An 18,104-nucleotide genomic window follows, 5' to 3' on the forward strand; every position below is an offset into this window, starting at 1 on the left:
CCCTTCATGTTTGTAGAGAGACTTATGTGTCAAAAAGGTAAAGACAGGCTTTGTAGTAAAAGGATCCAACATCCAGAGACCATTAGCTCCTTACAATGACTGGCAGAAAAACACAACAAAGAAATCCACAATCAAAGCAAGAGAACAAAGCATAGTTAGAGGCAATCTTGAAATTTCACTTCGGGGAGAGTAGCTAATCAGCAGATTCTCATTTTATTATTTTGGTCCTCCAAAGTGGTATGTACAAATTCTATCAGACAATTCACTGCATGTGTAAAGTAAATATAACTTATATTTTTATTTAACTTTATCAAAACTTAAAAAAACTTAAGGGGAAGTACATGTATAAAGTACAGAACATATATGTAACTGTTAGGAACTGAAAATTATCCCCTCAAAATTCACATGCTGAAGCCCTAAGCCCCAGTACCTCAAAATGTGACCATTCAGAAATACTTTTTTTTTTTTAATGTTTTATTTATTTCTAGGAGAGAGAGAGAGAGAGAGAGCAGGGGAGGGTCAGAGAGAGAGGGAGTCACAGACTGAAACAGGCTCCAGGCTCTGAGCTGGCAGTCAGCACAGAGCCCGACACGGGGCTCGAACCCACGAACCGCGAGATCATGACCTAAGCGAAAGTCGGACGCTCAACCGACTAAGCCACCCAGGCGCCCCTCAGAAATACTCTTTTAGAGGTGATTAAATTAAAGAAGGTCTTTAGGGTGGGTCCTAACTGATATCTCTATAAAAAGAGGAAGTTTAAACAGGCTGAGACACTAAGGGTAAACATACACAGTGTAAAGATCATGTGAGGAAACAGGGAGAAGGAGGCCATCTATAAGCCAAGGAGAGAAGTTTCAAAAGAATCCAATCCTGCCAACAAGGTTCCAGGCTGATCTTGGACTTCCAGACTTCAGAACTGTTAAGAAAATTAATTTCTGTTGTTTGATCCACCAAGTCTTTGGTACTATGTTATGGCAGATCCACTAAACAAATACAATTAACTTAAATATTTACTGGAAAAGAGGTATCATAAAAATCTGGAGACCACTCACCCATTTATCTAGGTCATAAATACGGTTGCCTCATCAGCACACAGAAAGAATTTACAACTCAGCCTAAACAAGCAAATAATTTTATTCCTATTTTTCTTCAGTTATAAACTGCTCCCCTTCATTAAAGGAAATTCATTTCTGGGCCCCCTGGATGGCTTAGTTGGTTGAGTGACCAACTCTTGATTTTAGATCAGGTTCTGAATCAGTGGTTCTAGGATCGAGCCCCTCATCCTCTAGCTCTGAGCTGACAGCGAGGAGCTTACTTGGGATTCTCTCCTGCTCTCTCTGCCTCTCCTGCATGTGTGCATATGCACTCTTTCTCTCAAAAATAAACAAACATTTTCAAAATAAAATAAAAATAAATGAAATTCATTTCTGATTTTCTACCTCCCCTCTCCCTTGCAAAAGGCCTCCATTAGTGTTTCCACAAAGCTAATGGATTATTGTTATTTTGATAATTTATAATCATAATTTATTTTTATTTTTTTTTAAATTTTTTGTTAATGTTTTATTTATTTCTAGGAGAGAGAGAGCAAGACAGCGTGAGCAGGGAAGAGTCAGAGAGAGAGGGAGTCACAGACTCTGAAACAGGCTCCAGGCTCTGAGCTGGCAGTCAGCACAGAGCCCGACGCAGGGCTCGAACCCACGAACTGCGAGATCGTGACCTAAGCGAAAGTCGGACGCTTAACCGACTAAGCCACCCTGGCGCCCCTATAATCATACTTTAAAGTAACTCTTGAGGGGACACCTGGGTGGCTCAGTCAGTTGGGTGTTCGACTTTGGCTCAGGTCATGATCTCACGGTCTGTGAGTTCGAGCCCCGCATCAGGCTCTGTGCTGACAGCTCAGAGCCTAGTGCCTGCTTCTGATTCTGTGTCTCCCTCTCTCTCTGCTCCTCCTCCACTCATGCTCTGTCTCTACCTCCTAAAAATGAATAAGTGTTAAAAAAAAAAAAGTTTAAAGTAACTCATCTGAGTCTGTTTTTTGGATCAGCAGGAATATTTTCTTGATAAATAGTATTAGCAGAATCTTAGTTGCAAAACTTCTCCATGTAGAGAAAAACTTATTTAAAGCCAAGGATAATAAAGTTTATAAGCTACAGCTTTATTTATATATTTATTTATATGTATAAAACTTTTGACATCTAGAAGTATTAGATTAGTGGAGAATAGGAGAAACTGAATAACATGAAGAGTATAGCTCATAGAACTGAGTATCAAATAAAATAAAATATTGTCCTAGTAAAAGAATACTTAGTTAAGAGATTAGCTGCAAATATAATGGCACATTCTATAGATAATGTTTCTGGGCTATTCAAAATAAGTTTTACATTTTAAGTCTTTCATTTGACACTTGAAAGACCATTTAATATTAAGCTTGCAGAAAACATGGCACTTAATTTTTACAAAATTGTAAGTTTGATTCTCCCATTATAAAAGTAATTTAAAAGCAAAATTTTAAAAACTAGTTCGAAAAACTGAGGAAAACACACAACTCTAAAAAAATCATTATTACTGTTTTAGAACATTTCTTTCTAGTGCTGCTTTGATAATTTCATAGTTAGAATCACATATGATAATGGATATATGTGATGTATGCTTTTTGCATAAAAGGCATATAGAATTCTCTTTTAAATAAGTAAGATATATCTTTGGGTCAGTAGCAGCTTTAACAAAAGACAGACATTGGATCATCTAGAATCATAAAGTGATATGATGTTATTTTTAATGGCCTTTAAAATGACAATATTCTTTTCTACATATATAAAAATTGTGCAGAGAAAAAAGGTTTCATATAAAATAAAGTCATTATTTTAATCTGTTGACTCTTCCAAAAGTCATATTATAAATCCTTCTCTATTTTGTTACCAAAAAGAAATCATTTAAATTTATCAAATGAAAAGCAAAGCAGGATACTGATATAAATTATTTTTATTGTGTGAAAATGTCATAATTCATGATGATTATGAATAAAAATGCAGCATATAACAAAATAGGCATTTACCTATTAAAAGCAACCTGGATTTACAAAACTTCTTTTAAAATATTTTTAGAATGTTTTAAGAATACAAATTTTTGAGAGACATATATAAAACATTTCACTTTGTCATGTATTTAATTTCAAAATCATTTTTATGCATTTCTAATAAATGAACTCAGTTTTATTGTATACTACAGTAATCACTGGTAGGAAACAAAAAAAAATTTTAACTTTTATTTATTCTCAAACTAGATAAAAATTAAAAAGGTGGCAAAAGTATAAGTTTAGTTTTTTTAAAAAATGACTAAATGTAAATGTTACGAAAAGGAGCCAAAAAAGATATACAAACAAGTTTTTCTCTAAAATCCAGTTCAAATTCTGTGTTCTTGTGTTGCTTTTCCTTACATTTCAGCCATCTATCATATTTACGTTGTTATAAAATATGATTAAAATGTGAATCTCCAAAGTTAAAATTTTAAAGTAAATAACCATATTAAACAGTCTTAGACATATTTAATCTTGTTATTGTCAGATACTAGTATATGCCTGTTTTCAGTACAAGTTACCCAACTCACCAATTTTAACAAGGTGATAAGCATTCATATTGTATTTTCATATTGCATTTTCATCTTGATATAAATGTACACTTTCAGTTAAGTGCAACACTATGAATCTATTACTCAAAGTATATTTCTATAAGTTTGAAGTATATTTCTATAAGTTCGTCTAAATGCCAGACAAGTAGAAAATCCTATAGATGCCATTCTTTAGTGCAAGAGAAGTGCTATTATTTTAAATTGAGAAATTATCTTGGAACTATTTCTTCACAAAAGTAATTTTAAACCATCATTTTTATTCTTATTGATTAGTACCCAAGCATTTCCTGGTTATAAAACACCAGTCTCTGTACTACAGTCGCTTTTCCAGTCTTTCTGCCTTTATTTCCAAGGCACAAAACAATTAGAATAACCTAAAAGAGTCACTGAAGCTTCTGACAGAATGAGGGGGTAACACGGAGCACCTTGATCTGAAATGATCTATCTTATAAAAGAGGTGTTCATTAGGAATTTTAATAATATCTCACATGACATTTTTATTAATTTAAAAAGCACTTAGGTCAAAAACATATTTCAAGTCTCTTTTTTATTTATTGTGATCATTACCAAAAAAAGGAACTGACAAAAAAATTGAACTCTCCTTGGGTAGTGTTTTCAAATAATATAATTTGGTAGAATAAAGATCTAAGAATCTATTTTTAAAAGGTATTATTTTAAAATTGGGTAAAATTAGGATGTATACTTCAAGAATAATACTATTATGAAATATATCTGAAACCATATAAATATGTTGTTTGTGGAGTTTATGTTTGTCAAGTAAATCAACTCCATTTCCAGACACAATTTAAACAAAGCATCTATAGAAAAGTGCAATATCATAGTAATTAAAATTATGTTTTAGAAAAATATAAAAAGTTAAAAACTTAGGTTATAAATTCCCAAGAGTTCCCCTTCCATGCACATGTATCTTACAAAAAAAATGTGTTTAAGATACAGTAATAAAGACTATTAAACAAACAGTAAAGAAAGTGTGTAGAGTCCATTGGCTCTTTTTCTGAAGAGGTTTTCCTTCAGGAATATGCCCAGGAGTAGGACTGTAAAAACCAGAGTCAACAGTAACTCCTGCTAACTTGATTCAAATGCTCATCCCGTCTACTGGTCATTTTGCTTCCTTTTTTTTTTTTTTTTTTTTTTTACAACCATGAATAACATGGGTAATTGTCCTATCTGTCAGGTCTTTGGCTATTTATCTCACTGAAATCACTATGGTTATCTTGCCCCAGTCATCCCAGTCATCAACGCTTAGGGTTTTTCTTCTTTGAGAAGTAAGGTCTTCTAGTTCATCTTGCAGATCTTTAAAAAGCTCATCCCCATGACTGGGTCACGAAGCCACATCATGAGCATCACTGTTAGGTCTCTGTCGCGCAGTCAGGGGAGGCAGTGGCTTCCCATAGAAATCTAAGTAGAGAAGGGACACCAAAAATATGAAACAGGTGGTAAATCAACCAAAAATATGAAAGAGGTGGTAAATCAAAATTTTTGATACAACTCATTATTTTCCAACCAACACTTTAAAAGAGTAGAGCACTCTCACTTGGCAGGTGAAACAACAGGTGAGGAGAATAGAAGAAAAAAATAAAAATTCAAGAAAACTTGAATAAATTCAAAACACAACCAGTAGGATGAATTTCTAACTCTAGATTATAAATTAATTTCCAGTTGATTTTTTAAAAAGTTATATGTAATATATATGATTATTTCCAATTACACATTCACAGTAGAACAAACAAATAACAAATATTCAAAATCTATGGAACCTGTTGCCAAGGCCCTGATAAGTCAATATTTGTATAATCCATGTTCTCATCCAATGCCTATTTCTTCTAGGTATTTTGGGAAAGAGTTAATTAAATATCTTAGTTTTGTGGTAAATAGTAATCTTTTACAATGATGATTTACTATTATTCAGCAATTTAAGGCATATTTGATACAAAGAAAGTCTTATTTCATATTTCATAACAAGTTCCTGTCGCTTAATTATTATAAATTATTTTAAATTTAATAGAATATATAAACATTCAGGGGTGCCTGGCTGGCTCAGTCAGTTTGGCGTTGTACTTCGGCTTAGGTCATGATCTCACAGTTCATTAGTTCAAGCCCCGCTTTGGGCTCTGTGATGACAGCTCTGAGCCTGGAGCCTGCTTTGGATCCTGTGTCTCCCTCTTTCTTCCCCTCTCCCCCACCTCTCAAAAATAAAATGTTTTTAAAAATTTAAGAATATGTAAACCTTCAGTAAGTAATTCTTTTCTAGCCTATTACCTTAAAATTATTCTAGAAACATAGATTTTTAGGGTCACTTGAAATAAACATATTAAAAATGTATTAGAGGCCTGTTTCCAGTTTCACATATGTGGAGAGTCTGGCTAACTAGCCTCTCATCCAAACTAGCACATGCCCTAGATAACAGCTTGCAAAGTCGCAAGTAAATCTAAGTTCCTGATATGACTTCCCCGATGCCCTCTGTGACCAACAGTCTCCCTCACCTTCCAGGACCTTCTGTAAGGTAAGACTCTTTTGTTTTGAATTCAGGAATCTGTCCTTAGCATGTTCCCCTGTTCCTACAGCTCTCTCTGCTTGTATTCTGCCTTGATTTCCCGCTGAGGAACCCTCAAAGAATGCCCTATACTTCCTCTAGGACCTGGGAGGAATAAACTTCTCCTATTTTGATTTCTTTTGTGGTCTTTTTGAACTAAGGCTTACCATCTAGCACCCAGGGGCCCTACTTAACAAATATTAATTTTAAAAAGTCATAACAGCATTTAGGGAGATTGGAAGTCACCACTGCATCCTAACAAGAAGTAAAAAGGCTGAACAGACTAAAAAAAGTCAACAACTTGTCTCAGATCCTTAAGGGGGGAGGTCATAAGACAAATCACTGCCTCAATACTGGAGACAGACTGGCAAATATAGGGAGTTTTGGTTTACCCAAAAAGATATTCATGAATAGAATCTGTGGAGGGAACAAACCTGAACTGTACTGATAAATTGCTGGAGGCTTGCTACCAACAAGTCTGAGAATGAAAGTCTAAGTCCTAAGAGGATGCCCACAATACTGTGAGATTTATCTCTTGGCTCTTGAACAAATTCCCACAATAAATATTGGAGAAAAATCCTCTCCTGCCTCTGGCAGGGGAGGGGAAAAGAAACCATTTAGAAATACCTCAGAGCACTCTGTTCTGGGGCACAAGACCTGCCCTCAGGCAAACTACTTAACTAGAGACTAGCCTACTGGGGTATTAGCAAACCCTAACCAATCTCAGAAAGGAAGTCACCAATTCCAGCTGGCTCTCTCCATTCTGTCCATTTTATTTTTCAGCAGGAAAAAACTGAGAAACTCTTGTGAAGTTCACAGTCCCAGATGCTCAGGCTCACTAAAAATCTAAGATCTAATCACAGAAATCTATAACACTTCTCCTTCCACACATCACCACTATATTGCCAATTTACAGCAGTTCTTTTCACCTGGGACATCATGTCAGGCTATCAATAAAAATAAAATTAAAAAATAACGAAAATAACACAAGGCATTCAGAAAGGCAAAACACCCAGAATTTGAAGAGCTACATCAAACATCAGCGCAAGACATGGCAGGAATGTTGGAATTATTAGGCCAGGAATTTAAGACAACTATGATTTATAGGCTTTAATGGAGAGGTTGCATGCAAGAGCAGATGGCAATGTAAGCAGACAGATGGAAATCCTAAAAACCCCACTGTTCCAGAAATGAAGAATGCCTTTGATGGGTTTATTAGTAGACTGGATGCAACCAAGGCAAGAACCCCTGAGCTTGAGGATAGATCAATAAAATCCTCAAAAACTTAAAAGCAAAGAGAAAAAAGACTGGAAACAAAACAAAACAAGAGAACATCCAAGGGCTGTGGGACAAGTACAAAAGGCATGCCTTATTTATAATGGGAATATCAGAAGAAGAAAGAAAAAAGAACAGAAGCCATATTTGAAGCAACAATGACTAAGACTTTCCCCAAATTAATGTCAGACAGCAGAGCACATATCCAGCAATCTAGAGAACACTGAGCAGGATATATGTCAAATGAACCACAGATAGGCACATCATTTTCAAATCACAGAAAATCAAAGAGAATAAAAAATCCTGAAAAAGAAGCCAAAAAAAAAGTCTACCTTTCCAACAAAGGATCAAAGATAAGAATTACATCCAACTTTTCCTAAGACACCATGCAAGCAAGAAGAAAGTAAAGTGAAATATTTAAAGTATTTAGAGGAAGAAAACATACCAACCTCTGTACCCAGTAAAACTGTCCTTCAAAAGTAAAGGAAAAATAAAAACTTTCTCAAACAAAAATTGAGGGAATTTACTGCAAGTAGACTTGCCTTGCAAGAAATGGAAAAATTAGTTCTTTAGAAAGAAGGAAAATAATATAGGTCAGAAACTCAGATCTACATAAAGAAAAAGCATTGAAGAAATTAAGTAAAAGTAAAATGAAAACATATTTCTCTTATTCTTAATTGATCTATAAAAATTTGTTGAAACAATGTATTTGATTATGTACATAAACACATATTTATCTTAAATATATACATATATACACTTATGTATGTTTATATAAAAGTCAAATGAATGACAGCAAGGCATAAAGAACAGGAGAAAGGAATTATGATTATTTGGTTATTATAGGTACTTTGCAGCAACCATTAAATCATACAGTGATATTTGAAAGTGGACTTGGATTGGTTGTAAATGTATACTGCAAACTCCAGAGAAGCTACTAAAAAAGGTAAAAAAAAAAAAAACAGTATAAGCAATATGCTAAGAAAGGGGAGAAAATGGAATCATATAAAATGCTCAGTTAAAACCAAAACAGGCAGGGGCGCCTGGGTGGCTCAGTCAGTTAAGCATCCTACTCTTGATTTTGGCTCAGATCATGATCTCATGGTTAGTGAGACTGAGCCCTGTGTCAGGGCTATCAGCGCAGAGTCCGCTTGGGATTCTGTCTCTCCCACTCTCTCTGCCTGTGTCCACTTGTGCCCATGCACTCTCTCTATCAAAATAAATAAACATTTAAAATAAGTAACAAATAAAGCCACAAATGGCTGAAAATGAGTAGAAGACAAAAACAGGAACAAAGAATGAGGGCAACACATAGAAAACAGTAATGGATATGGTAGATATTAATCCAACTATACCAATAATCACTTTGAATGCTGGATGGTCCAAATTCAACAATTAAAAGGCAGAGAGTCAGAGTGGATCAAAAAATATGATCCAACTATAGGCTACTATCTATAAGCAAACCACTTTAAATATAAAAATATATCAGGAGAAAATGATTTTTCAAACAACTATAAATTCAAAGCAACTAGTATGCTGCAAGGATACCCAGATAAATCTTAATGTAATAGTATGACATATCAATTAATAAACATATGGATTTCAAAGCTGGATACAACTAAGTTCAAATCCTAATACTGCTACTTGGTAGCTATCTGACCTTGGGGTATAGGTTCCCTGTGCACAAAATGGGGATATCACTGCCCATCTTACAAGTTTTAGGAAAATTAAAAGGAGATAATGGTATCTGAAGTGCTTAGAAATATGCCAGGAACACAGAACATACTGTTAATATTATTGTGATATTACTGTCATTATTAAAATTAAAACAATTATTTTTGATAAACTTCAAGTATGACATTTCTTAATTTCAAAATTAATGAGACTTTTAACATGTTAACAGAACTCATGATTAAACCAGAGTGAATATAGTTTCTAATACGGTATATTTAAGTTTATTAAACAACCAAAACTCCAGGGGTGCCTGGGTGGCTTAGTCTGTTGAGCGTCCGACTTCAGCTCACGTCATGATCTCGCGGTTCATGAGTTCAAGCTCCACATTGGGCTCGCTGCTGTCAGCCTGTCAGTGCAGAGCTGGCTTCAGATCCTGTCCCCCCTCCTCTGCCCCTCCGCCACTCATGCTCTCTCAAAAAATAAACATTAAAAAAACAAAGCCCTCCTAAAAAGAAAAAAGTCACATACATATGGCAAGAAGTATCTTTTCCCCCTCCCAAGAAATTATTTTATTTTTGAAACTTATTTTGTATTATTTCTTTGCTGGAAAATAAAATCATTCCATACAAAGTAAGTTTCTTATTGTCTTAAATGTAGGGAATATAAGTTGATGTTAGTGTCCAACTGATAGGGCTGACTTAATTGTTAATGTATTTTTATAAAGAGCTTCAAACTTTTTAAACATGAAACTGGAGTAGTACAAAATTTTATCTTCATACATATTTTAAGATATGAAATATTCTTTAGTGCATTTGGTATTTTTAGCTAAGGGAATCCTTGATATATTTTCCATGATGTATGATACACAACATTTTAATGAAGTATGGATTGAGACTGTTTATATAGTAAATACAGATTCTCTTTTAATCTCTTTTCTGAATGCATGTCTTAACTGTTACACTAAGCAAGTATTATAGACAATAATTAAAAAAGTAAAATGGAACTGCTATCAAGGTAAATGTCTATTATCAAAGAACAAGTAAGAATTTGCCTTAAAAATTCCCAATAACTATAAAAAATTGTTTTTCATCCCAGTAAGTTTCAAGTGACAAGTCATTAGCAGTTATCTTTTAATTACTACTCTAGTTCATTATGCACTTGCCATTATTCAAGTGCAAAGAAATGTGTACAAAGCTGGAGAAAAGAAGAAGATGCAATTATAAAACTGGTAGCTCTCAGCATCTCAGATAAGGATCTTATGATAAATCTTAATAACTTATTTTTTATTAGAATTTTTAATTATACCTGCTTTCTTCCCCATTAATGAAAGCAGTTGATTGTACTTTTTTTTTTTAAACCCAGATTAGGTATACCTAGATTTAAAATTTATGGGAAGGGGGCGCCTGGATGGCTCAGTTGGTTGAGTGTCCAGCTTTGGCTCAGGTCATGATCTCACGGTTCATAGGTTCGAGCCAAAGCCCCATGTTGGGCTCTGTGCTGATAGTTCAGAGCCTGGAGCTCGACTGTGCATGTGCGCTCTCTCTCTCTCTCTCAAAAATAAAGATTAAAAAAATTTTTCTAATTTATATGAAAAAAAACAAAAAAAATATTTTAAAACTTGTGAGGTTATAGTGTTTTCTTCTCCGCTCTGGGAAGCTACATTTATTGATAGATACATACTCAAAATTAACTAAATTATTGGAATATGGTGGTCTCAACTAATCTATTACAATTCTTTCCCATGAGTTCTAATTAAAAAAAAAAAAAAACACAGGGAAAGTGAGGATAAACAAAATAACCTTCTCAACCCATTTTTTTTTTTTACCTTTTTCCACTTTCCATTAACTATGTTCACCCTGGATGGTACCATTACTTCTTTTCTCTTCATTCTACAAAATTTCTCTCAGACACAAGAAGCTATCATTCCCTCCTGGATTCATTCAGTAAATGATGACAGCGCATCTATCACAGGCAAAGAATTCCTATTGTGTGGTAGCAACTGAAAAAATCTGCAAACCTTCCACCCACCAGGGTCCCTTCTTTTCTCCTGAGCTCTTAAGTCTTTCTGATACTGATTGGTCAAAAGACATTTACAAATAAATAAGCCTACAGATATCTCCAAAGCAGTTCTCCTTCCTCAAGTATTTTCAGTCTTAGAGATAGCACCAACCTTCCAGCCCTTTGAACAAATAATCCTCTATTCCTCTCTCCCTCGGTGCATACATTAATTCATCAAATATTACTTATTATAATTAAGATATTTCCGGGGTGCCTGGGTGGCTCAGTCAGTTAAGCATCCAACTTCAGCTTAAGTCATGATCTCACTGCTTGTGGGTTCAAGCCCCCTGTCAGGCTTTTGACAGCTCACAGCTTGGAGCCTGCTTCAGATTCTGTCTCTATCTCTCTGTCCCACTCTCTCAAATAAATAAACATTAAAAAAAAAAGATATTTCCTACATACATTTCTTATTCTTCATTCCAATTTTCATACCTCACTTCTCACTATGACTGCTACAACAGCCTCCTAGACGGGATTGTTACCTCAAGTGTGGCCACCATCAAGTCTGTACTTTCCATTGTGACAAAAAATTATTTTCCTAAACAACACATCTAGTAACACTACTTCCCTGTTCAAAAATGTATAGGGTCTCTTGGAAAACTTTAGCAAGTCCAGACATCTTAACATATGTGTAAGGGACTTCACAATCTGACCTGAAGCCATAACTCCAGTTTCAAAACTCTGTAACTAATTTCAAATGTCCTCTTTCTTGTCTTTTCTACCCACACGAACCTAAATTGCAATCAGTTGGAACTTTATTTTCCAAATAAACAAATGGGCCAGTTTTATATACTTTTTGAATAAAAATATTTTATACAGTTTGATATAATTTCAAGTTACATGATAATGCTTTTCTAAACTTATGATTTTTGGGGTGCCTGGGTAGCTCAGTAGGTTAAGCGCCGACTTCGGCTCAGGTCATGATCTCACAGTTTGTGGGTTCAAGCCCCATGTCAGGCTCTGTGCTGACAGCAAGCTCAGAACCTGGAGCCTGCTTCAGATTATCTCCCTCTCTCTCTCTGACCCTCCCCTGCTCATGCTGTCTCTCTCTCACACACACAAATAAATAAAAAAACATTTAAAAAAAATTAAACTTCTGATTTTTTTTTCTTTCCTGGTAATGGGTCTCTGTAGGAAACTCAGTTCTAGATTAGGTAAACAGAGGTATCAAAAAGGGAATTGGATATTCTTGATGGAGAACTTTAATTGCCCTTTTGCATTCTAGAAACATTTTATTGAAAGAGCCTGACCTCATCGTCTGAAATCAGAACTTCTGCCTATTGTACAAGGCAGTTTTCCCTATACCCAACTGCCCTTTCTCTTTCCAGTGGTAGATTTCTAATGCCATATATTGGCTGGACTAAACCTTACATTAATTTCATCCAAAGAAAACTGTTTCTTAAGTCAATAAGCCTTTAGTAACTTTCTATTTAGCTGAACTTCATTTGGTTTACTGATTTAGTCTCTGATTTTGCAAACTGTGTTGATATTTACTTCATTCCAATATTCAGCTGCTGGGTCAACTTATTAGAGTCAGACAAAGAACAATTACGTGGTGTTAACACTGAGTACCGAGCATATACAGGACAATGCTGTTTTTAACACTAAGGATAATTGTAATGTCTCATATGTAATTTAAATTGCTTTAAAACTGTCCCTATTCCACAACAATTTACATAATTATAATGGATAAACACAAACTATGATTATTTTTACCTCTGTATTCCAAAGTAATCTAATTATATGGAAGCAAAGGCACTAAAGAATAAAAAAATTAAATAAAATAAAAAGACTAAAGTATAATGAAAAAAGATGGTTGTAGATTTGAAAGGCTTCTAAAAATAAAAGTTTGTTGAGGTAAAGAAAAGTGGATTTAATATGTATATTTGAAAACTGATCCTTTTGCATTACCATTATGACGTGTTTCACCAAGAGGCTCAAGTTTTGGAAGTCTAGTGACTTTGGGGGTTCCCCAGCCAACTAAAGAAAAAGAAAAACATTTTAAAACACTGTTAAACAAGGTCTCTTTAGGTTTGTTGGTTCCCTCCCTTGACAGGAATGTATAGATGTGATGGCAAGTCATATGTATATGTATATTGACTGACACAGTACTGGATAGACACAAAGCCATCTGAAATAGTTTTTATTTAAAAATGTAATTATAGGCTGGTAACATATCCTTTAAGTTTTTACTTTAGTTAAAAATATAAGCATCTTCACCACCATCAAAAATTACCCTAGGCTACTACTCCAGCTTCTAGTAAAGGCTAAAAGAAATTTCTTCTAATAAATGAAATACTAGAAATGAGTCTTGAACTATTTCTCAAAGGAAAATGTTACCACCTAAAGCCTTCTAACAGGGCTAAAAGGACACTACAAACATATACATTTAGATATTTATTGAGCACATATAGTATGTGAGGTACTATGCTAGTGCTGAAAAATTACTCACAATTGTTGTGCAGTCAGTATGTCTTAGTGTTTTACATGCAATATTTCTTTTAATTCTCATAACAACCTAGAAGGTATGTATGTTGGAAATATATTGGAAAAATTCACACATCTTGGTTTCAAATATTAACTTTCAGGATGAAAGACTCAACTATTTAAAAACTTACACTATCTAGCCATTCATTAAACTTAAAAATTCCTTTTAGCAATCTGGGCACTGATACCTCAAATAGGACCTGAATCTATTCTAGAAAGTGCTTGGGTAAAATGTTCTTATTAATTTTACCTTTTTTCTTTCTTTTAGGAAACATTTTTTTCTGACTAAAATAGCAATGACAAATTTTGAACAAAAAAGAAAAAAATGGACTTTTTTCACAAATTCATAAAAAAATAAATATACTGAATAAAGCTACAAAATTTCTTTCTTTTTCTTTATGGTTTAGAGCAGTAAATCTAAATTCAGTATCAGGATCAACTTACTCACCAGGAGGAGGTGGAGGGGGTGGTGTGGGACTCTTAGGAGCAGAGTCATCTGTATTAACAGGTTCCACACGGTGACTCCTTTTTATTCTTAGTTTCTTAGTTTTCTTTTTACTGTTATCTATAAGAATATAAACATTGAACTATATGCCTTTGGGAAAATGTAAACTTCTACAATAAAAAAGAATGGAACTAGACTACTGATATTATCATTACTATAAAAATAGATCTTCAAACTTTGGAAATTGTTACCAGTAACAAAATGTAAGTCTGCTTTTACTAAGAATAAAATTTTAAATGATTGCTTATTGAATTAGTACTTAATGAATATGATACCAACAGCAAAAAGCCTGTATTTTAAGTTTTATGAGAGATTATTCAGCATACTGAAAACGTTCACATTTCCAAAAGTAACATATTTTTTCCCAACGTCATATTAAGTAAATATAATTGTCTAATCCTAGGCATTCTCATGAAACCCAGGGAAAGGGGAGAGACATTGATTTGTCCCAGTAGAATATATAGAATGATTCTAGGTATAAACAACCCAAAATTAATCCTTTGAATGTGAAAAAAGACCCTAAACAAATTTAAACACATTACCCTACCCATTTAAAATAACCCCCAGACAAGGTATGACTAATATAAATAAATATATGTAACCAAAATCGCATTATTAGACATTGCAGAATTGCTGCTCTTTCTAAAAAATAACTACAGATTCTCACTTAAGCACATATAAACAATTTAAGGACATCTATGTCATTAACATGTAAATTTTAACAGTGTAAACCGTATGACAATGTAGTTAAATAACCAAACATCAAAGCTACTTAAGTATTTTAAGTGACAATCCCAAACGGCTTAATTTATATATATGTAATACATTTTATAAAATGGGAATTATCTATTATGTGAGAAATAGCCAACATCTATGAAATCTACAAAGCAATGAGAAATATAAACATGTTTATAAACACATACTTTTTCTAAATAAATTAGTGTCATTTGAGACATTTTACTCCACAGAGAAACAAAGAAATCATTTTACAATTAAACCCCAAGCTTTAGGCTTGAGAGAAAGGAAAGAGAAAGTCCAGAATCATGATATTTCAGGATGGGCAGTAGCTCAGGGTCACGAAAGAGCACAGGATAATGGGCAGACAATCTGAAGAGGGCTCTCATCCCAGCTGCAGACAAGACGTATGATCATAACAAGCTACTCAACCTCTCCAAGTCCTTGATTTCTTATTCAAAATAATGGGAATAATGTACTCTAAATTTTTTTACGTTAAATAACATAATCCTGCATTAAACAATCTAAGGTATCTGAAGCCATGTTCTAAAGCACAAAAATGTTACTTATTATAGTTGTATAATTGACTATCTTAGATCTTTCTACACCATATTTTCAAATAATCTGCCCAATCTTTTGTTCTTTAACAATGTGTTACTGTTCAAAATTTCTTTCAACATATTGAGAGGCTACTTTAAATCTACTTTCTGTTAACAGAGCTACAAGGGTATGAATGTGGCTACCCTAACTTCTCAACTTAAAAAAGGTGTAACTTCCAAATCAAGTTTTTTTTAACCTGAACGTCAGGGATTGAGATCTTATTTTGACAACATTTCTGATGCTGTACAAAAATTCTTTCTTAAGATTTATTCATTCATTCATACATTCATAGAGAGGGAAGGAGGGACAGAGAGAATCCCAAGCAGGCTCCACGCTGTCAGTGCAGAGCCCAATGCAGGGTTGAACCCACAAACCGTGAGATCATTACCAGGGCTGAAATTAGAGTCGGACACTTAACTGACTGAGCCACCCAGGTGCCCCAAGTATGTATAATCATTCTTACATATAATGGAACCATACTGCTAACTAGGAATTGCAAGGAAATGGGATTATTGGGTCATAAGTCAGACTCTGAGCTAGAAACACTGCAGGTTATTTTTGTTGTAAGTAATCTAAAAACTCTGTGGAAAAAAATGATGCTTATCCCCATTTTAGAGAGGAAGAATCCAAGACTGAAAAACAATACAGTGTAAAATAACAAATAGCTAGATTCTATCCCAGGATGTCTGATTCTAAACACAGGCTGTCTATGACACCAAAGACATGATGTTAAATCAAAGACATTTTGTTAAATCACAAAACCACTTAGAGAAAATAAAGCAATTATGAATTGAAGATCTTGTATGATACTAAAATAATAGGAAAATGGTTACTGGCATCTGGGTAGCTTAGTCAGGTAATGTCCAATTCTTGATTTCGGCTGAGGTCATGGTCTCATGGTTTTGAGTTCTAGCCATGTATCAGACATGCTGTCAGCACACATTTCAGCCTGTTTGAAATTCTCTCTTCCTCTCTCTCTGTCCACCCTGTCCCCCCTTTGCCCACTCATATTTTCTATCTCTCTCTCAAAATAAGGAAATAAAATAAAAACTTTGAAAATGTTCAAATGAGTATGTCTGAATTCTATAGAAATAACAAGTCAATAAAAGAGTGACACTAATTGCAGTATTATAAAGCTTAAAATAAAACCCAGAGAAAACTCCTTAAAAGAGCCTTAAAGGTTAAACATATTCCAAGGATTCCTGGGACTATGCTATATTCTAAATTTATGAAATAAAACTGAAAAAAGAATTTTCTGCTGAAATTCTTTTAATTACAAAGGACCACATTTTAAGGTGCCATGAATAAAAATGTAAGTTAGCAAATTCACTAAGGAGAAACTAAAAACCATGAGAAAACCATGATAAATAATGCATTTGGAGACAAAAAAAATATTACAGTACATTTTTTGTGAAAATAATCATGAAAAATGATAGATGTATCATTAAATTTTGTGTGTATATATGCATACATATATTTTGAATAACTAGATTTATCACCTGATTCTGATGATCGCTGGTCTATATCATCTTCATTCTCCAACTGCTGTGTTAATGCCTCTTTATAATTTTCAACTATTCCAAGCTCATTGTTTTTTTGGCTGTTGTCACTGATCTGGCTCTGTGTCTCTATTTGCTCATTCTCCATTTTAAGTTTTGGGGGCAGGCCATCACTGTCTTTCTCCATACTGTGTCTCTTTTTCTCTTTTTCAAGTTTTCTTTCATTCTAACAAAAATGAAATATATCATTTTTAATATAAAAGTTGTATCTAAGACAGTTTTAAAAGAGAAATCAAAGAATCCAAATGCATCCTGTAACTTCAGGGCACTGTGACATTTTTATTAAAAAAAACTATTTATTGAATATATCATTAAAGCATACTAATTGTTAAGCATTCAGAAAACACATATAGTATAAAGAAAGAAAACAAATATTATCTGTAATTCCACAATCAAGAGATGATTTCTGTTTGGTGCATAATCACTAAGAGGTGTTTTTCTTTTCCTACCCCATGCATGTACAGACATATACCACCCACAAACATACATGACTGAATGTGTCTCTCCATATACACATTTATTTATGCATTTGTTTTTTAAACAAAAAAGAACTTAAGTTTTTACTTAAGAATGTATATTTGTTTTCTTGTCAACAATTACATGAAGTGCTTAGAATAGTACCTGACCCATAATAAAGTGTTAGCTATATGTGTTAGCTATTACTACTTTCATCAACTACATTATCATTTTGAAGGTTATAACTTAATTTACCAACTCCTAATCAAGACAATTATTTTCAATTTTTCATTGTTATAAGAAATACAGTTATTGAATTTATTTTTTAGAATAAATTGCTAACAGTGGAACTACTGGATCAATAGGTAACCAAACACTTCCTTTCAGAAAAACTAAAGTCAGTTTACACTCCAGGCAAAGGGTTAGAAGAGTGACATTTCTTCATTTCCTTTTCAATTTCTGTATATCATTATCAATCTTTTTACATGTCTGTCAAACTAATAAATACATATTTTTACCTCAGTGTTAGTTTAATTCAATCTATTTTTTTTTTTATTGCTAGTGAGGATGAAGT

General features: G+C 33.7%; 1 protein-coding gene across 5 annotated transcripts in view; it reads right to left on the reverse strand.

The window, feature by feature from the left end:
* Positions 1-3,196: 3,196 nt before the first annotated feature.
* The window catches only part of ARL13B (ADP ribosylation factor like GTPase 13B), a 69,844-nt gene continuing 54,936 nt past the window's right edge, over positions 3,197-18,104 (reverse strand). For 3 of the 5 annotated variants that reach the window (XM_039256383.1, XM_039256387.1, XM_039256385.1), the window contains exons 7-10: positions 17,015-17,240; positions 14,124-14,240; positions 13,100-13,168; positions 3,197-5,046 (exon numbers count right to left, since the gene is read on the reverse strand). In XM_039256383.1, the coding sequence (XP_039112314.1) occupies positions 4,970-5,046; positions 13,100-13,168; positions 14,124-14,240; positions 17,015-17,240 (489 nt within the window). In that variant the 3' untranslated portion in view covers positions 3,197-4,969. The remainder of the gene's footprint in view (positions 5,047-13,099; positions 13,169-14,123; positions 14,241-17,014; positions 17,241-18,104) is intronic. The other 2 variants (XM_039256384.1, XM_039256386.1) reach the window with 2 other exon arrangements.

This window comes from Hyaena hyaena, unplaced genomic scaffold (genome assembly GCF_003009895.1).
Source record: "Hyaena hyaena isolate Hyena2069 unplaced genomic scaffold, ASM300989v1 scaffold_570, whole genome shotgun sequence".
Lineage (NCBI taxonomy): Eukaryota > Metazoa > Chordata > Mammalia > Carnivora > Hyaenidae > Hyaena > Hyaena hyaena.